Consider the following 27254-nt stretch of genomic DNA (forward strand, 5'->3'; position numbering starts at 1 on the left):
GTACCTGGGTTCAAATCTGATGTCAGACACTTAATAATTACCTAGCTGTGTGGCCTTGGGCAAGTCACTTTACCCCATCTGCCTTGCAAAAACCTAAAAAAAAAGTTAGCTTTTCTCAGAAACTTAATAACAGTAAATAAATAATTTAGGGAACATTTCTTCTTTTCTAAGATAATACAGTTTTTTTCATTATGTCCAAAGCCAGAAGTCAAAAGAAATTTAAATTGATACCTCAGATCAGAGAGCATTAGGCCAGACAGATCACCTTACTGAGACTCAGGAGTCTAATGGACAAATTAGAAGGAACTCCCCCATTTCTGTTAGTGCTCCAGCTCAGTCTAACTTAATCACTGTCATATCATCATTCCAAACCAAACCAGGAAGTTTTACTGAAGTCTTCTTTACTGGATTCTTACTGCCTTTTCTAGGCATTTGGGACTATCTTCTAGGTATCCTAGTCCTAGAGTGAAGGCATTTTGTAGATAACCCCATCACCAGCAACACCCTCCACACACACACACACACACACACACACACACACACACACACACACACACACAAATACATCAACAAATGTTTATGGCATTGGGGAAGCAATATTCATGGTTTTCTCTGAATATACCAAATCTTCAGGTTTAACCACAGGAATGTCAAGTCACTCAGCAAATTAGTGGTTAATCTCCAGCTTACATTTCTTGTAAGGTGTCCCTAGCACCTAGATTTTCCATCTCTCTCTTGGATAACTAAATGCTAGGTGTGGGCTATATAACAGTCTAGTAGCTTCCAAAAGAGGAGAAGTGGGATTTCTCCAGACACAATCCGAGCTCATCCAGATGGGTGCTGTTGATATTTCATGTCAAAATGAAATAGAAGTCCTTTCCTGTTTTCTGCTCCAGACCTAAATCCTGTGAGAGGGTTTTGGCAGTCATGCTTATTTTGTGGAGCAAGGAAGTTAACTTGAGAAAGTCGACCTAGTCCTGAAAGTAAGGAAAACTGCTGAGGTCAGGAAGGAATCATGACTAGAGGAAAGATTCACAAGGTGGAGGGAGGAGAAGGAGGAAGATGGTTCATTTCTAGGTGAATAAAATGAGCTTCAGCATTTCCTTTATCCCCTAGGCTTTTCTCTTGTTAACACATGGAAAGTGCACCATGGTTAACTCCTCCTACCTCCTCCCTGCATTCACCAGCTGCAGCCCAAATTTAGACTTTTTCTCCTGAGCTCTATCAAACCCAGGATAAAGTAATAGATGCCCAGACAATGTTTGCAGCACCTGTATGTATAGCTGGCTGCACAGAGAAGGGAATATTAGAATAAACAGAAGCAGGAACCCCAGGAGGAGAGTAGAAATAAAAAATTCAACAGTAAGGCCGTGATGGTCATCCAGCTGGGGAATTGCTATTAATTAGTATTCATAGGGTAAGGTTCTTTAGAAACTCCATTGTGTCTTTTAGCTAGGACTATCTATCCATCTATGTATCTATTTTTCTATTCACATATATACATACATATAAATAAGTGGACTCTATACATACACATACGTATATAAGTAAATAGACTGTATATATAATATGTGTATGTATGTATATATCTCTGATACATATGTAAGTGAATGGACCAGATCTGTCATTACTATCAATTTTTAATCATGTGGTAAGATTCTTTTATACATACATACACATATATATATATATATATATATATGAATAGATGGACCATATAACATATATACCTATACCTATACATATATATTTATATCCACACATATTTAAGTAAATGGACCAGACCTGTGATTCCTATTAGTAATTATTCATGTGGTAAGGTTCTTTAGAAACTCCATTATATCTTTGAACTAGAACTATATATATAGATATAAATATAGATATGCATATAGACATATAAGTAAATGGTATATATATATGTAAATGTACCAGACCTGTGATGTGGTAAGTTTCTTAAGAAACTACATTGTGACTCTGAGCTAGGACTATACATACACACACACATATTTATGTGTGTATGTATGTATATATATGTGAGATACACACACACACACACACACACACACATATATACCTGTGTCTGTGTTTGTGTTTGTGTCTCCATGTGTGTGTGTAAATGGAGCAGACCTGTGATTTCATTATTAGGAGAAATAGCAAATGAGTAAATTCCTGATCAGCTTCTCTTTACCAATTCTACCAGTGAAGAACAGCCCCTACTCTGCAACCTCCATTATTAGAGACTTGCTTAGAGCAATGAGAAGAGTTTAAATGACATTCCCATAATAATACAGTCTATTTATATTAGAGATAGGAATTGAATCCAGCTCTTTCTGGCTTCAAGGGCAGCTCTCTGTCCACTATCCCATATTGCCTCAAACATGTATTGAAAATATTGACCATTGACTAATGAGCATGGTTGAGAAAAACCATTAGCAAATTAGCCAGTTAGAATTACAATTATATTGCTAAAGGTCATTGTCCGAATATTGCCCATTACCTTCATTACTATCCTCAGAACTTGTTACCCAGATGTCAAATGAAAATTGTAAACTTCCAATGCATTTGTGGAAATACAAAACATTTTTATTTGCCAAAAGCAGTAAATAACACAGATATCTTAATTACCTTTGTAACTAAATGTATAAACATAGCAAATTTTTTATTGTTCTCTAATGAAAACATTAACCTATATGTAACTATATATAATATAGTATAAATAAAATCATATATAATATATACATTTAGTTACTCATATTATTGTGCTTCCATTGATTTTAAAAGTTTGAATTTCCACTTTTTATTGGACTCTGAATAATGCAGGCAAGCATTTGCTCCAAAAATAGTCACATCTTACAGACTACATTTCCATGCCAATAGCACATATACACCTACAAATCATCTGCCATTCCCCTAAAATTACTAAGAAATCTTTTTGGCACTGGGTGAATAACAAAGACAAACCTTGAAATCAGTTTAAAATTTAGATGCATGTTAAAATAACTTTTATATCATGAAATGTATCAATCACTCATTCAGTCAATAAGCATGTGTTTAGTGTTATGATATGTCAAGCCCTTTGCTAAGTTCAAGAAATACATAGATAAAGCAAAGCCAGTCTCTGTCTTCAAGGACCTTACAATCTAATGGAAGAGACCACATGCACACAAATAGATATCTATGAGATACATAAATATTAGAAACAAGGTGATCTTGGAAAGGAAAATATTCTCAATTGGGACAGGTAAAAAGGGTCACCTTGGAGAGGTCACCTGTAGAAGTTGGCACTTAAGCTGATTCTTAAACATAGTTAAAGAATCTAAGAGTGGCAGCTCTAGGGAAAGAATAGTCCAGGCATGGGGAATAGTGAATCCAAAGGTACAGAGATAAGAGAGGAAATTTCATACAGTGAGTGAGCCAGTATGGCTTGAGTCAGTGGGCTCATGGTAGCAAGCAGTGTGTATGAAGACTGAAAAGGTCAGATTGTGAAAGTGCCAATCAGTGTCTTTTAGATTTGATTTTAGCATACTAGAAAGTCACTAAATTTCTGAGGGGCATAGGGACAAATTCTTTAGGAAAACCACACACTCATGTAAGTTCTAAAATTCATCTCTTTTCTCCTTGAAGTAGCATATTTAAGTACAGAATTAAATCACAGAATATTTGTAACTCAAGTTTGATGATACCTCATGTGCCCTTGCCAGAAGTTTCAGTAAAATGTTAACTAATAATTGGATCCAAATTTCCCAGGCTTGGAATAGTCAAATGCTTAGGTAAATAAGACACATTGTCAAATTGTAGCATCAAAAACTGCCAGTTTCTTTTTTCCATAAATTGTAAATTTTACCCAGATCTAAACGTTCTGTAATCACATTTCTCCCATCTAATTCTAGTCTAAAATCCATGCTGCAAGAAGTCTGAGTGAGATCGCTATTGACCTGACTGAAACAGGAACACTGAAGACTTCGAAGTTGGCCAATATGGGTAGCAAAGGGAAAATCATCAGTGGCAGCAGTGGGAGTCTCCTTTCATCAGGTAAGGGCTTTGGATTATTCTACTGGAGTATATAAATAATAAGAAAATTCCACACCATCTTCCAGAGCTGTGTAGGACTGGGAAATAGCAGCAGCTATAGAAGAGACTGGTATATAGCAGCCAAGAATGCAATACTATTAAAAAGCACACACACACAAAGTTGGAGTAATCTGAGATTCCATGTCACAAATGTCAACAGGTGCTAACAAAAAAAAAAGCTGCAGCTGTCTATCAAAGGATAGTGAGTGAGGAGGATGATTTGTAATACAATAGTCTTTTCACCCACACCCTAGGATCAATCAATTAGTCATAGTTTTTGACTGATAGACTGATCCACTGTTAGTAGCATCATTTCTAAATAGAAAAGTAAGTGCTGTGTGTGTGTGTGTGTGTGTGTGTGTGTGTGTGTGTGTGTGTGTGTGTGTGTGTATGAGAGAGAGAAAGATTTCATGAATGGAGGAAATGCACTGACACTGTATGGAACAAATAGAGAACACTTTAAGCCACAGAATGCATTTCCCAATCATTTTAAAGAAAAATTATAGAACCATTTCCACTAATTATCTAGAATGTGAAAGATTTGTTTCCAGGAGGTTTCACAGAACTGTAGAGGCTTGAGTTTCAGAGTTTCACCTTGGATCTTTGTCTAGTCATTTCTTTAATAGAAAGCTTATTTGCAAAGTCATCCTAGGCAAACCTTGACAAATGAAATTTGGCACTGTCAAATGACTCAAAATCAGAAACTGATAGGATTTTATCATTGGAAATGACATTAAAGAAAGGATATTGCCATTTGCTCCATTGCTGTACCCTAAGGACTATGAGACTTTCTCATCTGAACTGTAGCTGAAACCTTCTATATTGTCTCCCCCCATCTAAACTTCTGAAAAAGGAAACTTCTTTTTTGTTTTTATCCCCAACACTTTACACATGTGTTTTGCACATACTAAATGCTTTTTTTCCATTTATTCAGGAAATAAGCAAAGTTATTAAAATATCCCCTACTATAGCCCTCAATTTCCTGGAAAGCTTGTTAAATGAGCTTTTTGGCTTAAGACTGACCATAATGGAAGAGCTTTGAAAGCAGACAGATGCAAGGAAGAGGGAGAAAAACTCAGCTTTCTCCTATCCCTACTCTGTGGCTTGCTGATGGCCCTGGAATAAATCTTTGAAGCTTTCAATTTATGCTTTTTAAATATGGCAGATGGGTAGCTAATCATGAGTAACTACCACTAGCAGCTCACAAAGTCATGCTGGAAAAGAAATATTTTCAAGTTAAAAACAAAGGATTTAGGGGAATCTCCTGGCCAATGGCTTCTGAGTGCCATTAATAGGGATCATACTTATTTACTAATAACCAGTTGCATCTTTTTCTTACTGTCTGACTTTCAGGCTGAGATTTGCCAAGATGGCTATGCCTTTAGGGCAAGGGTTCAAAAATTATTCAAGGCAAATTAATTCCTATAAGTTTAAACTGCTAGACAGAATTACCAAAGGTCATTTGCCAAACTCCCCACTGAAAAATCTGAAAAGTGAAGGTCACTCTACAGGCCACCAGACAAATGCATGATTGCCCCTAGCTCTGGTTCTGAAATATTAGAATATAAGAAAGAACTCTGAAGCCTTGCGCAACTTTTCTCAGCTCAGGAAAAACTAATTCATTCCCTCTTGAACTAGTTATCAGTAAATCTGCCTGTGTTAACTTAGTGATATATCTCAAAGGCATCCAGCTTCTTTGGATAGTCATTTTAGAAAAGGCATTATAAATTGACTATAATGGTTCCACAAAGTTATTTCAACCAGGATCTGCCTTACAAAGATTTTCTTTTCTAGAAGCACTTACCTATAGAAAAGAATATCATATATTATAGTAGAACACACACTCTGAATAAAGTTAGAGTGTTGATTTTGTCACTTAACACTATATGACCTTGGGCCCATCACTAACCTCTCTGAATCTTACAAATAATATCATATAGACTACCTAACTTTTGCTATGAGAAAAAAAAACTATACAAAGTACTATACAACTGTATTATTAGAGAACAAAGGTATCCTGTTGTCATAACTACTCGATTCCTATTCTGATTCCCAAAATTGATCTTCTGATCAATCATAAACCTGTCCTTGCTTCCTTTCCTTCTTTAGTATCATGGGACTGATATTATTTTTTCCTAAATATCTGGAGAGTGGTAGAAGTCCTCAACTTCTCATTGCAAAACAAAAAAGCATATTGCAAAAAAAAAAAAAATTGCCACAGGTTTCCAGTGAGAATCCCATTCTTCTATCTCTAGTTGTCACCATGTGTGGAATCTCCAGTTAAGTAGCAGAGGGTGGGTCAAAGCTAACAGCTGTGTTTGTCTTTTGGAAACAAAATATGGCAGCCTATTGAACAGACAGTGCTGAAAACCAGATCAAGTTAGCATCTACATTCCTATCAGCACAGAGCCCTTCTCTTTATCTAGGCTCCTCTTAGCCAGCCCTGTTCATTTTTCAACTTTGAATGAATGGGCATATCATCATGCTCATTTCACCATGCTTTTATGTTCAGTTCAAGATCCCTAAGTACTGTCTGAACTCCAGTAGGTGACAGATTCTTCATCTCTACTTTAAAGCTAGAAAAATTAAGATTGCATTTCTTTATGAAGTATAAACATTTGGTAGAGCTGAAATCTAGTATATACAGTTGTAGCCTGTCCCATCTCTGAAGTCTCCTGCATGGTCATATACCCTTTCTTTAGAATGGTTGCAATGTCTAACAGTGATCATAATATTCTAATGCTGGGAATGTAAACCCACAGTCTCTAGAAGCTCAATTGGAGAAGACTTCACTATCAGAAACAGCCTCTACTTTTTAAAAATAGAAAGCAGTTCTTAAATAGAAAGCATTTCATTTATAGTATAGCAATTACATTGACATTCATAAAGCTGAAAGAATCGAATAAGCATTTATTAAACAGTCACAATAACCACCAATATTTACAAAACTCATGAAGGTTTGCAAAGCACTTTATATATGTTGCCTCAGTTTATATATAGATTGCCTCAGTTGAATTGAATGGAATGAAAAAGTAAGTATAAAATAATTCTTTTGATTTTGCTCATTTAGGGGTAAGGGAAGAGGATTAGAATTTCTCCACAGACCCTCCTTTAAAATTACAGTCTTAGAGAATTTACCTGGGATCTTATTGTTGAAGTCATTTTTCAGTCCTGTCAAACCTATTTGGAATGTTCTTGTAAGAAATACAGGAGTGGCTTACATTTCCTTCTCCAGCTCATTTTACAGAAAAGGAAACTGAGGTGAACAGGTTTAAGTGACTTGCCCAGAGTCACAGAGCTAGAAAGTATCTAAGGCAGTTTTGAACTCAGGAAAATGAGTCTTTCTGACTCCAAGATCAGTTCTCTATCTACTGTGCCATCCAGCTCCCTTCAATACCTGTGGAAGTTTTAATTAACTTGCATATGGTTACAGTAGTTATCAGAATTTATATTTGAACACTTGGGTCTTTCTGATTTGTAAGGCAAGCCCTCTAGCCTTCTCTATCTTCTCTATACTATCTCTTTGCTCTCTACTCACTTTGTTTTTTTATGTATTTTTTTTTAATTCAGAGGCATGAAAGCAATTTACAAATACCTAATGGTTTAAGATTAGTTGCCCAGTCTTTCTTCTCCTTCTCCTTCTCCTTACAACTTTCCTGTACTCAATGAGCAAGAATGTTTTAAGGGTTCAAGAAAGAGATGAGGAATGAATCATGCACCAGACTTGTATCAGAGTTAACTGGACCAGCTAGCATGTCAAGTCTTTCGCACTAATTCATGTCAGAGCCTGAAAAGTCATTCTTAATGTAAGAGGCTTCAGATACACTGATAATAGGTAGCTTAGAAGTTCCTGAGGTTAAATCAGTAGGAAGCTGGAGGATTAGCCACCAAACAGGAAACTTATCATCAGACACCAAACAATGAGAACTTCTTTAAATAATAATAATCATAATGAGAAACAGCTTCAGACACCATAGATCTTGTCACCAGTCAGATGGATGCTGCTGATTGCGACTATTTTTTCCAGTAGTTGTCAGTAACCCTGGTCTTTCCTGATACTGGGAGAACAGGATTCTATGTATGAAGTTAATGATACTTCTACTTCTTATGGATCCATTTTTCATCCCCCCCCCTCCTAGAGTGGGATACCTTGAAATCCTATATAGCTCAATTATTTTCTCTCCAACCTTTTTCCTCCCTTTTCTTGACATTGGTAACCCCATAGGTTCCTACTGAACTGTGGACTGGCACATACTATCCTTATTCCTAATGTTTCTCATAAACCCAAATTTAATTCAGCATATGATCTTCATCCATAAAAGGAGGAGGGTAAATTAGATCCTATTTATGGTTCCTTTTATCTTGAATGTTCAATGATTTTGTGTTTTCTCTTTCATCTATTGGTATATATATATACTAGAAACAAAGATTTTGCTAGGAAAAAACTAAATGGAGGTGACAAACACTCAATTGTGTAAAGGACAGTGCTCTTCTCAATTCTTCTAAGACTATAGTAATAGAACTAGATACCTAATGAGAGATCTACTATTTAGCCTTCTAGATCTAATCTGTAAGATCTCCATATAAATGTTTGAACTATCTAGTGAAAGTATCATGGCCAATGTTCAAAGGATTCAGAACAAGTTATTTAAACAGTTACTCATCTATAAAATAAGGGCTTGGTACTTTATTACTCCAAGAGGTAAATAAGTAATAAGTAAACCAAGTACCAAGCCCTCATTTTACAGGTGAGTAATCAAAGTGCAGAAAGTTTAGATAACCTGATCAAGGTCATACAGGTAGAAAATAAAGGAGTTGGGATTTGAACTCATGTTCTCTTATTCCTAATCATGTTCTTTCCTAGTACTGTAGACTTACCCCATGTGTATGAAATGAGATCCTTCCAGGTTTACTACCACAGGTTTAAGACCACTCTTGGGTAGTCCATAGACCCAGTCTGAACAGGGATCTCTTTGACCATCAGAATAGACATCCCTCTGAGCACCCGTCAAATCAGTCAAGCCCCTCCAAAGACTCCTGTTCTCTTACAGTTGGCATTGCTGGCAATCAAAGAAAGAATAAAGCAGGAGTTTCTCAGTTTTCTTTGATATAGAATTTCACCAAGAATGTGCTAACATAGACCCAAATTCTGTATTTCCACAGCATCAAATCTCTCATCACATTCTTAGTTTTCAGTTCCTACTGAACTCATTGAGTAGACAATATGTACCATGAACTGAGGAAGGCAAGAAGGTGGAAATCACTTACCCCTTAACCTTTCCTCCCAGTATTATCTGTTTTCATCAAATGGTTATAGTTCTATATTCCTTATTTTTGCTTCAAGAAACTGAGTTTCACAGACATAGATGAAGTTTGGGAAGCATAGACATGAATGTTGATGCTTTGCCTGGGTTCACTATAGATTCATCATTCTGCTGTTTGCACATTCTTATTCTCTTAATCTTAGCACTTCCTCCTATTGTTGGAAAGTTTATTAATAACTTTAATAACAATGAGGTTTTTCACGAAGTCCTGCTCAGAAACCATAGATATGACCCTGGGGTCTCAAAAACTATTTGCACAGAGCACAAGCCCTAACAGTTTCTAACATAACTAGAAAAATATTTTAAAAAACAATAAAGTTATGAAAAATGGCTATTATCCTGACTACCTCAATGTTTCTCAGTTTTCTCATTTTTAAAAATGGGTACACAAATAATTGTTCTTTCTAGGCTATCTCATCATCTCAACTCACATACACATTCTCAGCTCACTGGAAATAAGGACAGCTACTTGAGTTCCAAGGGCCTAGGATTCTACACTCCTAAAACTAGAGTTCATAAATTCCAACTAAGATACCTACTTTCATTAGTCAGCAAAAAAGGCACAACTCAAAATGAAGAGACCTATTGAAGTGGTATCAGTCAATCAACTACCATTTATTAGGCACTATGTTAAGTGATGAGGATACATAGAGAGGGGCAAAAAGATAGTCTGTCCCTTCTAGGAGTTCAGAATGAAATGGAAACAAGAGCAGAGTATTTCCTCCACAGACTAGGGTCCTGCTTTCCCTCAAACATACATACAATCAGTAGGAGGAGTACATACACAATTAGAATGCAATAGTAAAAAGACATACATTAAGAGAATATATGTGAACAACTTCTGGTATTGCACACCCCTAATGTCTTTTGCCTTCTGTTGGTGTCCTGCTGCTGTTTTTCCTAAGCAGAGTCTAAGCCAGGGATGTCCTTTAACTGTTCTTTGCAGCTCATCTCTTACGGAGCAGGATTGAATCTCTTCTCTACTTAAATAATTCACCTCTAAGAACTATCTCTTGCTTCAATTCTTTCTACAATGTCTTCCTCCCAAATTAAATTCCACTTCAAGATGCTATGGCTTACATGGGTGAGGAAATGGAGGAGGAGTGGAAAATTTCCCAGCAAAGGAACTATTTCATCTCAAGAGCTTAGTTCTAAATCTAGCTTTCTTCTCTGCTACCAGGGTCAGACCTCAAAACTGTCTCTTGCCTTCACTAGTTTTGAGGGACAGTGTCTTGCTTTTAAAGATATAATTGACCTTTTGTCAATTAATGGATAGCTTTTCTCAAATCTCATCAATTTTTATCAGCCTTTCTTGAAACTTCACTAAGACTATAAACATTCTATACATTTAAAACTCTAACCACTTATTCAGTTACCTGTCCCTTACCCTTCATGATTAACTCAGCTTGACCAAAGCAGGAAGTTGTTTGACCAGGGATATCTTGATCAAAACCCTTCCCCAGCCTTGTCGCCCTCTACCACACTACCATAACTCCCTGTACTATCTTGCAAGTTTCTTAAATGAATCAAATGAAACTATGTGTGTAATATATTTTGTAAACCCAAGAAAACGCCCATTGTTTCTATTAAACCTCCCAAGAGCATTTATATTTTAATTTTAATTTTTTTTTTTTTAGTTTTTGTAAGGCAATGGGGTTAAGTGGGTTGCCCAAGGCCACACAGCTAGGTAATTATTTAGTGTCTGAGGCTAGATTTGAACTCAGGTACTTCTGACTCCAGGGCCCAATGCTCTATCCACTGCACCACCTAGCTGCCCCACCTAGCTGCCCCAGCATTTATATTTTAAAAGAGAATCCTGTAAAGACAATGGTAGATACAAAAGAATGTTGATCATTCAGCAATCATTTATTAAGCACTTACTATATACCTGACTATGCTAGGTACTGAAATACAAAAAAAAAAAGTCTCTAACCTCAAGAAGTTTATTTTAAAGAAGGGAAGGAGAAAAAATACATATAAAAATATATACAAAGTAGATAAAATATTTTCAAGGGACAGGCATTATTAAAGGAGGAATCATGATATTCCTTTCAAAATGGTACTTGAATGGAGTTTGAAAAAAAAAAGAACAAACTACTAGGTATTCTATAAGGCAGAGATAAGGGAAGAATATTCCAGGCAAGGAGGAGGATCTGTACAGTCAAAATCATAATGATGGGAGATGAAACATCATATATAAGAACAGCAGTTAAGCCTGTTCCACTAGAATGTTGAGTTCCTGAATGTGATTAATATGAAAAGTATGGAAAAGTAAGCTAGAATCAGATGTTGAAGGACCTTTAAAGTCAAACAGAAGAATTTTCATTTTATCCTCAAGACAATGAAAAGAGATGGGAGGTTTTTGTGCCAGGGAGTGACGTGGTCATGTCTTTGTCTTCAGCAAATTATTTTAGTAGATATAGGAAAGGTAAGAGAGAATGGTTTCAAGGACTCCAAGTAAAGAAGCTGTTATAGTCTAAGTGAGAGGTTATGAGAGCCTGAACTAGGTGGTATCCATTTAAATGGAGAGAAGGAAAAGGATGCAATATATGTAGTACAGGTAGAATTGAGTGCCTTTGACACCAGATTAGATTGTGAGATGTACTAGAAAAGTATTATTCAGTCAATCAACAACCATTAATTGAACATCTACTATGTGCCCACAACTGGAAATATAGATAGGTAATGCCAAGGTTGCAAATTTTGTGACTGGGAGGTGACTATAAAGAGGCTAATGTCCTTAAGAAAAATAGGAAGAAAGGAATTGAATTCAGCTGAGGATGGGGGGATGGAGTAGGGATAATGAAATATCTCTTGAATTTGTTGAGTTTCAGATGTCAGTTTGGCAACTGGCAATATAGGTTTGGACAAGAGGGAAAGACCAAGATAGGGTGAGGAGAAAGAGAAAGACCAAGATGGAGAGAAGAGAGACAGACATACAGGTGGTTACTGGGGCTGCAAACTTAAGTCTGGAAATCATCTGAGTAGGGATGATAAATGAACCCATGGAAAATGACCAATACAATGAGAGAGAGGATATAGAGAAAGAAGAGAAGTAGACCTAGCACAGATCCCTGATGTATCCCCTTGCAGAGGGAGTGGGATATAGCTGATGATTCAGAAAAGAGGTCTGAGAAAGAATGGTCAGAAAAGTGGAAGAATCAGAAGAGATTAGAGTCATGAAGACTCAAGGAAAAGAGAGAATCTGGAAGGAGAAAACAGGCTATAAGATAAAGCTTGAAAGGTAGGGTGTATTTTAAATTATGAAGGGCCTTAAGAACCAGATCAAAGAATTTAAACTTTATTCAGTAGATCATAAATAGGGTTTTTAGCAGAGGAAAGCTATAATTCATGCATTAGGAAGACAGGTACAGTAGTAGGTTGAAATATGAGGTAGAGAGGTGATGCAGTGGAAACAAGAGGACCCATTAGACCATTATATCCTCAGATTCTACTGAGCCACAGATTGTCCTTAAGAAAAAAAAAACAAATCTTATATTACTCAACTAGAACATTAGCAAATGGTTTGTTTGTTTTTACACAACTTTCCCTTTTTGCTATACTTTACATAAAAGTTTACATTAAACTTTCATCCTGAAGAAATTTAGGAACCTGATGGGGAGTTTTCTAGGCATTACTTAGAACTTAAGTAGCCTAACCTAGATTAATATTCTTGTTAAAAGCTCCATTTAATTCTTAGATAAGTTGCCTTGATAATGACCTTCAGAAAAGCCTATGTTTAGGCTCTTATCTGGTGTATTAGATTTAATCAGCTCATATTGCCGTTGAGTTTGAAAGGAATAAATAACTATGAATTTAGAGTAGGAATTTTTTTCTATAAAAGAAATGCAATTTCTTTTAAAAAATTTTTTCTATGAAAAAATTCAATCTTTTATTTTATTTTTAAATTTAATATTTATTTATTATTATTTTGTACAATGTTTTTTATACATTAATAAAATATTCTTATTTAAGAGTAAACAAAATACTTCCCCAAAAAATATAGACTCACTTGAGCGATAAAGTAAAGGGAAGAGGAAAAAATTAAAATTAAAATTAAAAAAATAGTAATAATTGTAGGTATGGCCAGGTGGTGCAGTGGACGGAGCACCAGGCCTAGAGCCAGGAGCACCCAAGCCCATATCCGGCCCCGTACACCCAACAATCAACCAGCTGTGTGACATGCAAGCCACCCCAACCCCACTGCCCTGCATAAACCAAAGAAAGGAAAAAAAAAGACCTAAAATAAAATAGTACTAATAGTAGGGGCAGCTGGGTGGAGGACAGAGCACTGGCCCTTGAGCCAGGAGCACCTGGGTCCAAATCCAAATTCAGTCTTTTAAAAATGTTTTTTCATCATATATACACCATGAAAAATATGCCAAAACTTTCCCCCTTGCCATTGATCTGCTAAAAGTTTGCTTTTCTAATGATTATTTTACCAAAGGCCTAAATAAACAGATTGCCATTTCCTTCCTTGCCTTTCAGAAAACAATTTTCTTTCTTCTTGAGTTTGTTTAGCTTTTCCTCATTGCATTCATAGAGAGAAGCATTCCTCCTCTATGTTGAAATCACAGATTCAGTCAACAATGTTTCATCAACTTGATGAGTAGAAATTCCTGATGTTCAACAATCTCTCCTCCAGGATGCATGCTCATATCCTGTGCTGAGTAACTCAGCAGCTTTAGAAAGATAGGAGCAAATTCTCTATCCTCTTTGAATAAGGATATCCTTCTATTTGTTCTACGGTCCAGGAAGAGAGAAGTTGTTTGTACTTGCTGGTGTTCCCTTAACATCCGGACCCAGTGAATCAGACTGCCCACTGGCCTGAGCACACTGGCTGGATTGCCCAGCTGAAGACCAACAACAACAAAAAAAAAAATACAGCTTTAGGGGCAGTTCAGCCAGGAAGATAGGTGAACTAGTTGGGTTTTCTCAACCACAGCTATGTATGTCATGAGTTCCATTCATAATGTCTGTCCAACTTTGGGTAAGTCATTTTACTACCCTATAACCCTTTCTATAAAGAAACTAATTTGAGATCATTTATTTTAACATGATCCAGTTTTCATTTTCTGTGAAATTATTTGGATCAGCAATCAATCATTTTGATTATTAGGATAACTGAAAGCCACAGATTAAGTTTTTTTTAAGCCTGATGTCCTTCAATCAAATCAAATTAACAAATATTTATTGAAAACACTGTATGTAAGACACTGTGCTTTCATCGTAGTCATTATCTAAGACTCAGTTTCAGTGATTTTTCAGATAGGTAGCATTTTATAAGGATGAAAATGGGATTTAATCTTAAAGTTTTGATTTTCAAAGACAGTGTCCATTGCCATAATCAACAAAGATTTCTCTTCCTCTGAATTTGCATACAACATCAGACATTTTTATATTCTCCCTGACAGTATTATTGTGCACTAGTAGAGCATCATAATAGCCTAACCCAGTGAATAGGGTGTTGAACTTGGAATCAGAAAGCCTAGTTACATCAATGGGCAAATCATTCAAACTCCATATACTTATGATAGATCTACCAAGTCATAGATAGGTTATCTATCTCCCTTTAAATTGTTTTCCTTTCATGGATGTATTCTGTGATTTACCTACCACATCATACATTTTGGTTGAATGTATACTGACTTAGACTTTTTTTTATTCATATAATTTGAGAGATAAGATTATAAGCACCTTGAAGACAGATGCCATATTTTATGTATTTTTAAATATCACATATAATTTATACGTGACTTATAAACTGTTTCTATTTATTCTTTTCTTTGTACTTTGCTTTAGCTTATATTTTTCTGATTATTCTTCCTCTTCTCTGAATCTTTATTCAAATCTCTTTGCCTGTCTCTTTCCCTGTCTGAGTGCTCTCTCTCTCTCTCTCTCTCTCTCTCTCTCTCTCTCTCTCTCTCTCTCTCTCACACACACACACACACACACACACAGCCTATTGAATACAAAGCAATTATTTTTCCCCTGAAAATATCCTGTACTTTTTTCTTCCATGTCTCTTTTCCATCCATACTATTGAAATTCTGTTAGTCATTCAAGACCCAGTTCCAGTGCTTTTTCCCTTTGTAGAGCTTCCCATGAATCACTAAATAGAAGTAATAATATCTCTTTTCCCCTGGGCTTTCATAACAATTTGTATATCTCTTAGGGTACTTCTTTTTCTATATTATGTCTAGGTACACACACACACACACACACACACACACACACACACAAACACACACGCAGCCTCCTATCATTTGTACTAGATTGTAAGCTCCTTCTTGTGTCATATTCATGTCTGTGGTGCACACTATTCCTCAACCATAGTTAGTACTCAGTAAAATGCTTGTTGAATTGAATGGAAATTTCTGCCTCCTTGGTCCCTTCAATAGCTTCCCTACTAAGACCAGAAAAAGAATCAATCAAGCATTAAGTCCTTACTATGTGGCGGGCATTGTACTACTATTGAAAGTAACAAGGAGTCAGAAATTTCCATTCAATTTAATGTCATTTTATTGAGTAGAGAGTAGGAATAAAAAAGAGGGTAAAGTTAAATTAGGACTTTTAATTGAAAAAAGGATTAGTGAAAATGTCAAAGTTACACAGTAAAATGATGTATCATCATTTGAAGATTCAATTTTTCCATGCTGTTCTTCTCCCACATTGGCATGGATTCCCAAGAGTTGATTATACATGGATTCAAGATCTTAATTTTCAGGTAGCGAGGCAAAGCTCAGTAGGATTACAGCATGAGAAGCAACATGAAGTAGATCAGCCTTAATTTAACTACATTGCCAAGGAAACAGCCATAGCCAAGACTGATGGGACATGGGATATACCACTTTACCCTAGTTGAAATGATTCCCAATGACCTAAGGGCAGCTTAGATGGTGCATGGAGTCAGGAGGACCTGAGTTCAAATGTGACCTCAGACACTTAATAAATTACCTAGCTGTGTGAACTTGGACAAGTCACTTAACCCCATTGCCTTGCCAAAAGAAGAAAAAAAAGATAAAAGATAAAGAATAAATAGTACAAGTGCATGTTTGAAACCTTGTGCTTCTTTTTGCTTTCTAATTGAGGTTCCTATACTTAGTGAAGCAGGACTTAGGGCAATAAATGTGACTTGGTAAAATATTCTATTTCTCTGCATCACATAGTGATATCTCTAATTTTTCTTGTAAGAGAGAAGAAATCCTTGCAGTTATTGGTATACATATATGTATGTGTATGTATATACATAGAGAGTATTACTTTAAAATATTTTTATTTTCTCCCAATTACATGTAAAATCAACTTTTAACATTCTTTTTTTAAAATTTTGAGTTCCTGAGGCTTTTAAGCTGTGTACTTTGCCTACCCCCAGATTGAAGGAGAATAAAGAGAATTATACCCTCTAGATTTCTTTGAGGGAGGAATAATACTTGAATGTTTTTGTTGTTATGACTTTAAAATAAATATTACTTTATAAAAGTAAATTAACTGTTAAGTAGTTAATGAAACTGGGGTACAGAGTAAGCACTAAAATTGAAGGAACACAATTGATACGAACTGTAGATAATGACAAACTTGACACGCTCCAACTGCCTTAAAAATATTAGATAACTTTGTGGGGAAGGGTAGACTATGAGATATTTGGTCTACAGGCAGTGGGAACCAATTTATATCCTTAGTGTTTAACATTTGTCTGGAGCATAATAGGTACTTCACATGAGTTTGCTAACTGCTAAAAATAGTAATAAGATTAAATTCAATTAAATTTTGAGTTCCACATTCTCTCTGTCTCCCTTCCCCTTCTCAACAAGAAAGCAATTTGATATAAATTATACATATGCAGTCATGAAAACATATTTACAGAATTTATAGTGACCATAAATAAGTCTTTAATCCTCTCTGAGTCAATTTCCACCTCTGAAAAAAAATGGAAAATAACAGATTTAAGCTAAAATTAAAACTAAAAGCCTTCAAGTTGAGCATTTTACAGATGAGGAAATTGAGAGTGAAAGAGAATAATAAACTTATTACCTATTTCAAAGTCTTCTCCAACCTAATGTGTTCCACTTTCAAAACCTTAGCCATCTAGCTCTTCCCTAACCTATCTCTATTGTGTCTCAATAATGTAGAAGAGTGTCTTGAACACCTCCCCACCTTCCCACAAATACAGAACACATCTGAATTTGCTCCAGGTGCTGGAATTCCTCCTTATTGTTCTGGCAAGCCCTGGAGAAAAGAATCAGAAACTAGAGGAGTTTCAGGAGACTTCCACTGCACCCACACTGTCTGTCTTTGGCACATGTATTCTCGGCACTTGGTATATTTGAGTTGCAAAGTAATAACAATTTAATTAGTGTTAATTAACCATTTTAGCCTTCAGCAATTGGTGCAGACCAATTCTTAAGACTTCTCATACTAGAGACCAGAACAAACAGTCTATCATTATCAACCTAAGATTATAGACCTCTCTGAGTCTAATATTGCAATGACTTTGTTGGTTTGAAATAGCATTAAGTGCACATTTAACCTTAAGAAATCATCATTCTTCATTAAGATATTGATCATAGAGTGGAAAAAAAGAGATGAATTTCCTTTGGAGTCAACATTAATTTAATCTCCTTTGGTTTGAATCTCTCAATTTCTTTTGATTGGGGGTTTATTAAAAAAAAGAGTACCTAGTAGCATTCTGCATATTATATTATATTCTTAAATGATGATGCAGAAAGCATAATCATTAAATTTTCCAGAGTTATCAACTTTGATCGGTAACTATTACCTTAGAAAATTAAATTAAGATACAAAATGACCTGACCAAATTAGAAAATTACACAGACATATTCAAGATGAAATACAGTGTAGCATTGTTAGATACAAGATAATTCACTTAGGGAGGAAGAAAAACCTGTACTAGTACAATATGGATAGCTTTTTACAAGCATCCTCATCCCTTTCCTCCTTCCCCACCCAAGACACATATGTCTTCAGAGTAGAGCTATTGGTCAAATGCAAGCAAACTCTAAAGCAACAATAGTCACAGCAGCAAACATAAATATGAATATACATCAGAGAAACCACAAGGTAACCATTTTCTTCTCATTGGTCACGTTTCCACAAGAGAATTTTACTCAGTTTGGAGACATGAAGTTGAAGGATGACAGAGAAAACCTAAAGGTAATCCAGGAGAGAAAAAAAATGAATGGTTGTAACTTTGAGAAGCGAGTCCTACAAAGAAAGACTAAAGAAAATGGATTGTTTACTAAAAAGGAATAAAACTAAGAACTTAATAGCTCTTTCAAGTATATATTTACCATTCACTTTATTCAAATGTTTATTAAGGGCTGGACCTGGAGTCAGGAAGACTTATCTTCATGAATTTTCAAATCTAACCTCAGTTACTTACTAGTGGTGTGACCCTGATTTTCCTCAGTTTCCCCATATATAAAATGAACTGGAATGGAAATGGCAAACCACACCAAAAAATATTTTTGCCAAGAAAACCCCAATTGAGGTCAAGAAGACTAAAATGATTGAACAACAACATATATAGAAGATACTATGACAATGAATAGCTATGTGATTTCAGTCTAAACTGAGCATAGAAAGAAATATGCTCAAATCACAGTGCGAGGCATTTAGGTGTTGAAATAACGATATGGCTCAAGAGACATGGAAATTCATTTCTATTAGAAGAGGTGGAAGGAAGTTTAAGAGCAGATAAGATCATTATTTTTGTGAATTGCTTTGAAGACTGCAGTCCACAGAAGGATGAAGGTCCTTTTCCTTTCTGATTCTGTGATTCTTTATTTACTATCAGTGGAAGCAATATCAGAAATGATTCATTCTGTCCACAAAGACTGTCATACTCTTCAATTCAATCTGTATACCTAGCTGGGCACAAACATTGTGCTCTTAATTTTGTGCTCCTGTCTATCACATATACAGAATACTCTATTTCTGGCACTGGCCAAAAGCATGATAGTAAGAATATTTATATATGTAAAGATTCTCATATCTGACTTATTTACCTGCTTTAGCAGGTTCCACAAATTGCTTATCTTAAATATATTCCCACTTCTAAAAGTCATTCTAATGTGTGTGTGTGTATAAATATATATATATATATAGGATTCTATGCAGGAAAGGACTTTGATTTTGGAGTCAGAAGACATGATCTTGAATTTTTGTCTTTATTTCTTCATCTCTGTGACCTTGGACAAGTCATTTAAACTCCCTTGGGCACAATATCCCTATCTGTAGAAAGAGTTGAAAAGAAACATTGCTAAAGTCCCTTCTATCTTGAAATCTATGATCCTGTGATCTTGTGATCCTTTCAAATTCAAAATCCTTTGAACCTCCCATGTTTATATTGGTATCCCAGAAAATAATTTAAACTATGTATGATAATAACTGATATGGCACAGTTAGCCTGAAATGAGAAAGTCTTTTAGTTCAAATTCAGCCCCAGACACTTATTAGCTGTGTGATTCTGGGCAAATCCCTTAACTTCCACTGATCTCAGTTTCCTCATCTTTAAAATAAGTATAATAATAACAACCCCACTACTTCACGGGTTTGTTGTGATTGTCAAATGAGAGAAAGATTGTAAAGCATTCAGCATAGTAACTGACAATATATAAATACTATATAAGGGTTAATTATCATTATTGTTATTATCATATGTCTCTTGAACTTTTTCTGATATCACCTTAGCTCGATGCATTCCATTAAGATTTGATGATGAGGTTATTTAGTGCATGGTACCTCTGAGGGAAAATAAACTTGCTGGAATTATTAAGTCTTCCACCTGTTCTGCTGACTGGCTACAAATGTAGCTAAACCCCAAGACCCCACTCAACACAAATACAATCCTTGCAGCACCTGTTTTATTTCATACTGCCTTGATTGCTAGGATTTATCCCATAGCCACAGTGGGGGCTCCTCTGAAATTCATGACTATTCCAGATGTGCATCCCATTGTCAGCCAGGCTAGTAACCCCAATGTTTATTGATAGGTTCCCAGGAGTCGGACAGCTCTCAGTCTGCCAAGAAGGACATGCTGGCTGCATTGAAATCTAGGCAGGAAGCTCTGGAGGAGACACTGCGCCAGCGACTGGAGGAGCTGAAGAAACTGTGTCTTCGAGAAGCGGTAGGCAATGGGAATCTTGCAGCCTTGGAAAACTGTGTTGTGCATGCACATGTATTCAGAAACATATTCCAAGGGGAAAAGGGTGGGAGTAGTGGGAAGGACATAAACAGGAGTGAAAATCCTCCAGAGATACTCATATAACCTTTATTGAAAAATTACCGGAAGTTAATGAACTACACTGAAACATGTTGCATTTGTTGCCTGCTTAATCTTGACCAGTCCCACCCACTTGAGAGTCCAATGAAGGAATGGCTTCTGCCAAGAGTTTGTGACTACCTGAATATAATATTGTTATGGATTGTGTTGGTTTTAAAACCATATAAATTTCAAAATTGACTTAATGGATCACATAATCCTATTGAAATGGTGGGTTGGGGGTGAAAGGGTCACTTAATACATAAATCCCCTTAGCCTCTTGGGCTTGAGTTTTGTTAATTCTTTTTCTTTCTTTTTTCTTTCTTTCTTTCCTTTCTTTCTTCCTTCTTTTCCTTCCTTCCTTCCTTCCTTCCTTCCTTCCTTCCTTCCTTCCTTTCTTTCCTCCTTCCTTCCTTCCTTCCTCCCTCCCTCCCTTCATTCTCTTTTTTCTTTCTTTTCTTCCTTCTTTCTACATTCTTTCCTTCACTTCTTCCTTCCTTCCTTCTTTCCTTCCTTTTTTTTCTGGAAAGAGCACCGGACTTGGAATCAGAAGACTTGAGTTGGAATCCCAGCTCTGCTACTTTCTAGCTGTGTGACCTTGGGCAAGTCACTTAACTTCCCTGAGCCCCAGCCTCCTCATCTGTAAAATGGGGGTGCTAATACTTGCTCTACTACCTACCTCACAGGGTTGTTGTGAAGAAATCATTTTGTAAATCCTAAAGCCTATACATGTGAAGTATTGTCTTTCTTCCTTCCTTCCTCTCTTTCTTTCCTTCTTTCAATGAAGTTTGCTCACTGCTATTTTTTTTTAATTAACAAAGCAGTATTTATCCAAGCCAATTGTGCACACTCATCATTTCAAAGTTCATTGGGATTTGGAGCCTGCTAAATTCCCTTGCCAGTGCTTCTGCATGCCCACTTCTGCCTCATCTTTCATTCCATGACTATTTCTGAGCATTTCTATAGATGTCATTTTGAAATACAAAATATATGATATGTGGGGAGGGGGAGAGAAAGGGTATGTATGAATGTTCTATATGTGTGCATGTATTTTATGTGTGTGTTCTCCAAAGAGAGATTGGCCCTCTTTACCAGATAAACTGTCCAAATTAGGAAAATACAAATGAGAATTCAGCCTTGGTTGACAAAGACGTGCTTCCCTGCCCGCCCCCAAATAATAATGGCTTACAGCAGGAAGAATGAGGCAAGGGGCCATAGACTGAGATCATATTACATTTTTCCTGAGCTTAATTATGGTCTGGATTGATTTAAACTGGAGTCTGCACAAAGCAGGACCATATTAACACAAATCCATTTCAAATTGTAAGAAAGCACAGAGCCTGGACACAGATGTGCTTTGTGATATTGTAAATATCAGGAAACATTTTTATAAAATTTATACTTAAAGTATTTTTAAGCTTACTGGTTTTCTATGTGTCTAATAAATGGATTTTAAAAGCATTTTGTATTCAAAACTTTCTAAGACAGCAATGCCTTCTACCTCAGCAAAAATCAAGAACTCTTTGAGAATTGGTTCACTGCTCATGTCATAATGATGACAATATTGAGACCTCACGCTTGTATAGCATTTCAATTCACAAACTATTTCCTTCCACTAGCATTATCTTCTTTGCATCTACTGCATGTGAGGCACTGTGCTTGATTCAGTGGAAGACAAACATTTTAATTAATTTTTATGTGAAAATTTTAATATTTTTTAAATCACATGTAAAAACAATTTTTAAAAATAATTTTTCTAAATCTGTTGCATTCCATATTCTCTCCTATATTGTCTTCTTGAGAGATAGAAACTTTAATGGATAACCTTTGTTCTCATAGAATTTACAGTATTTAATATGGAACAAAATATCAACACAGTATCCAGACTATATCTAACAATATTAGGTGGTAACTGAATTGGAGACTAATGTCAATTGGAACCAAAAATATCATTTTGAGAGTTAAATTTATTATTTTCTGTTACTAGAGAATAAAATCTAATACCTGATCATGGTTTTTTTAATTCAAATATATTTTTAATTTAATTTAATTTAAAGCAAGCAGAAATATCCCCATTATAATGATTTTTTAAATATTCAAAATATATTTTTATATTTATTAGAGGTGGGGCACCTAGGTGGTGCACCAGCTCTGGCATCAGGAGGCCCTGAGTTCAAATACAGCCTCAGATACTTAATAATCGCTTAGCTGTGTGACCTTGGGCAAGTCAGTTAACCTCATTGCCTTGTCAAAAAAAGAAAAAAGAAAAAGATATTTATTAGAGGAATGGTAAAATTTAAAGCAAGATAGAAAGATATCCATTATTACAACTCCCCCCCTCCAAACAGAACAAATGATGATATTCATGGAAAAGGAAACTAACTCTCTCAGAGAGGTTAAATGATGCCATTTAATAATAAAAATAATAAAGTCTGATTGTGGACTTGAATCTAGGTCTCAACTCCAAGTCAGACATTCCCTTCCACTACCATCCTTCCCCCCAATTCCATGTTTCTATAAATTTGACATTAGGAAACCAAATAAAGGAGAACAAAATAAACTAACAGCAAAAATTGTATAAGTTGGCTGGAACCATGGCTATCACTCTATCCTGGCCCCATCCTACTTTCCACTCTCTATTAAAGTCATTATTTCATTTTATTGGCAAAAACCTCTCTTTCACCAGTAGTTTTCTTTTGTTTCCCCTATAAAATACCTATTTTCTATTCTATTCAGAATATCAGGAATTGCTATGATTTTCTGCATGAACTATGAGGTTATAAAAAGAACAAGCAAGAAATTACAGCATACTATATAATCAAGGTGGCCTAGGAAAGCCATCCATACAGTGGTATCAAATCACTCTCTATTTTTGATTACTTATTTATTCAGATTCAATTTCAGAATACAATAGACACTCTAAAAAGTGGTTTTAAGCCACATTCTAGTCGCTTTTCAAAATAAATTTGTATTTTGATATCATAGGTGCTTTTGAATCATGAGTTAGTGACACTTTTAATAATTTTTATTTTTCTCCTCCAATGTTTCAAACCAAAAGAAAGAAAAAAATCTCTAAAAAAGAGTGGTATAATATCTTATGGTATTATGCATAAGCAGGACACTTTGAGGCAATAGTAAAACATTCTGTGGAATTAACACATAACAGCTCATATATAACAACTACTTTAAAGACATTGGAACTATATTTTCCTTTATAAAGAGGAAACTGAGAGGTGCTATATGTCAAAATAGTTGGTTATTGTACTTTACAACTAGATGGAACAATGGATGGAATGCTTGGCCTAGAGTCAGGAAGACCCTTCTTCCCTGTGAGTTCAAATCTGATCTCAGACACTTAGTAACTCTATGACCCCAGACAAATCACTTCTTTTTTTACTTTTTTTTGGGGGGGGCAAGGCAAAGGGAGGTTAAGTGACTTGCCCAAAGGCACACAGCTAGGTAATTATTAAGTGTCTGAGTTCAAATTTGAACTCAGGTCCTCCTGACTCCAGGGCTGGTGTGCCACCTAGCTGTCTCCAAATCACTTTACTTTGCCTCAGTTTTCTCATATGTAAAATGAACTGGAGAAATAAACCACTTCAGTATTTTTGCCTCAAAAACTCCAAATGGAATCACAAAGAGTCCAATATAACTGAAATGATTCAACAACAGTAATAGCAAAATTATACTCCACAGCGTTTGCACTGAATATAATGGGGGGGGGGGGCTAATTAATGAATTAACTGAAAATAGGGAAGGAAGGCCGCAAGACTGCCTAAGGGGAGTTGACCATTTGGAATTTTCTGCCCTTTGGATGCTTTCAAGGCTATTTTTATATTCATACACATACATATATACATTGTAAAGAAATTTTAAGTTTATCACTTCTGCTAATTGTAGTTCTACTTTCTATTATTATTTTCATGTGACAGAAAAGCAGATAGAAAAGCAGACTTGGAAGCCGCAGTCTTGGTTTCAAGTCCTATCTTGGGCACATTCTGTGGGATGCTGGGAAATCCTTTAATCTCTCAGTGCTCTAGGAAATTCTCTAAATCTAGAAATAGTAGCTTTGCATTGGTAGAGGAAGTTTCAGCTCTCCAGTCCCTATTGTATTTTCATGACTGAATTTCTGTAACCCCATTTGGGCTTTCCTTTTTCCTTTCCTTTCTTATCCTCTCCCTTCCTCTCCCCTTCTCTCTCCTCTCCTTTTCTTTTGCTTCCTTTCTTCCTTTTTTCTCTTTCCTTCCTCCTTCCCTCCCTTCCTTCTTCTCTCCTTCCCTCCCTTCATCCCTCCCTTCTTTCTTCCCTTCTTTCCTTCCTTCCTTCCTTCCTTCCTTCCTTCCTTCCTTCCTTCCTTCCTTCCTTCCTTCCTTCCTTCCTTCCTTCATTCTTTCCTTGACAATCAGGGGATTTGCCCAGGGTCACACCACTAATAAGTCTGGATTTGAACTCAGGTCCTCCTCACTCCAGCATCTGAGATTTTCTTCACAAAACTTACTGGAGTGACTTGGTGTTTCCTTTTCCAGTTCATTTTACAGATGAGTAAATTGAGGGAAACATGGTTAAATGACTTGCCCAGGGTCACACAAGTAGTAAGTACGTGAGAGATTTGAACTCAGATCTTCTTGACTTTAGGCCCAGTGCTCTATCTACTATGTCACCTAACTATACCCCATTCCAACTCTTAAGCATAAACTAGTTTAAGCTCAGTTGATTTCTTTAGGGCTTTGACCATATATATCCATCCTCCTGGGCATTCCTAACTTACCTATTAATTTACAGAGGTTCAGAGGTACATGCCAACATATGATTTATCTATTAATTATTACAAATGAACTTTTATGGAATTTTACGCTTACACGATTGGAAAAACAGGTTCATTTTATAGAACCTGAAGTCATGACCTGTATGGAATCTTCAGGAAGCAAATACAGCCACCTACTTAACAAAGTCTCCTGTAACAGTTAAACTATAGCAGACATTTCATAAACTCTGATCAAGGGAGGAGAACTAAATTCTAGGGCTATGACCCAAAGTATGAGAGAAATTGAGAAATCCCTAACAAATGGTCTTAGAAAGGATAGGTTGAGGAAGAAAGAGTTAAAAAGAGACCCTGAGTTGGGAGAAGTTACATAGAACTCTAAATTTAAAAGGACTGGAAAACTTTGCCACTTACAAGGTCTTATGAATCTTGATTTCCTCAAAACAATTTCCAGTTCAGTTCATTAGGAATTAGGAATAGCTTTGCCCTCTTATTTCATAATGGAAGTCTTTGGAGAAATTAGTAACATTATGGAAATTTATTTTGAAACTAGGGTTTTGGATTGTATCTCTCTTGTGAGGCAAAGGATATTTGTATATGTCTTAATTAAACTACAACTGCCCCATTAAGAATAGCCATTAATGTTAATCATTCTAAGATTATGCATCGAGGAGAGTGAGTGTATGTATGCCTGTGTTTGTCTTAGAACATGTATATGTACCTATGTATAAAAAAGATATAGATATGTATCCAATAATACCTGTGCTTCTTGCCACTACTAATGTTTTTTCATGTATACAGGAACTTACAGGGAAACTGCCAAGAGAATATCCCTTGGATCCAGGGGAGGAACCACCCGTTGTTCGGAGAAGAATAGGTACTGCCTTCAAACTGGATGAACAGAAAATATTGCCCAAAGGAGAGGTGAGCCCTTTACTTTTGGTGTTTAGATACACTAATATGGTCTGTATGTTTTTTTGAACATTCATACTGTATAGAATTTCTCTTCCCTACCCCCAGTTGGATAGAGTTTCGGACCTGGAGTAGGAGGAGTTGAGTTCAGATTTGTGACCTCAGACACTTACTAGCTGTGTGACCCTAGGCAAGTCTCTTAACTTTGTTTGACTTAGTTTCCTCATCTGTAAAATGAGCTGGAAAAAGAAATGACAAACCACTTCAGTATCTTTTTTTTAAAGATTTTATTTTATTTTGAGTTTTACAATTTTTCCCCTAATCTTACTTCCCTCTTCCCACCCCCCCCACAGAAGGCAATTTGTCAAGTCTTTACGTTGTTTCCATGATATTCATTGATCCAAATTGAATGTGATGAGAGAGAAATCATATCCTTAAGGAAGAAACAAAGTATAAGAGACAGCAAGATCAGACAATAAGATATCAGGTTTTTTTCCAAATTAAAGGTGATAGTCCTTCATCTTTATTCGGATTCCACAATTCTTTCTCTGGATATAGATGGTATTCTCCATTGCTGACAGCCCAAAATTGTTTCTGATTGTTGCACTGATGGAATGAGCAAGTCCATCAGAGTTGATCATCACGCCCATGTTGCTGTTAGGGTGTACAGTATTTTTCTGGTTCTGCTCATCTTACTCAGCATCAGTTCATGCAAATCCTTCAAGGTTTCCCTGAATTCCCATCCCTCCTGGTTTCTAATAGAACAGTAGTGTACCATGACATACATATTCCACAGTTTGCTATGCCATTCCCCAGTTGAAGGACATTTACTTGATTTCCAATTCTTTGCCACCACAAATAGGGCTGCTATGAATATTTTTGTACAAGTGACGTTTTTACT

At 36.0% G+C, this 27254-nt stretch overlaps 1 protein-coding gene across 7 annotated transcripts in view; it reads left to right on the forward strand.

The window, feature by feature from the left end:
* FRMD4A (FERM domain containing 4A) overlaps positions 1-27254 on the forward strand; it is a 573082-nt gene that overhangs the window by 514018 nt on the left and 31810 nt on the right. For all 7 annotated transcript variants that reach the window (XM_074194087.1, XM_074194085.1, XM_074194086.1 and 4 more), the window contains exons 14-16: positions 3891-4032; positions 20411-20544; positions 26243-26365. In XM_074194087.1, the coding sequence (XP_074050188.1) occupies positions 3891-4032; positions 20411-20544; positions 26243-26365 (399 nt within the window). The remainder of the gene's footprint in view (positions 1-3890; positions 4033-20410; positions 20545-26242; positions 26366-27254) is intronic.

The sequence above is a fragment of the Macrotis lagotis genome, chromosome 7 (genome assembly GCF_037893015.1).
Source record: "Macrotis lagotis isolate mMagLag1 chromosome 7, bilby.v1.9.chrom.fasta, whole genome shotgun sequence".
Lineage (NCBI taxonomy): Eukaryota > Metazoa > Chordata > Mammalia > Peramelemorphia > Peramelidae > Macrotis > Macrotis lagotis.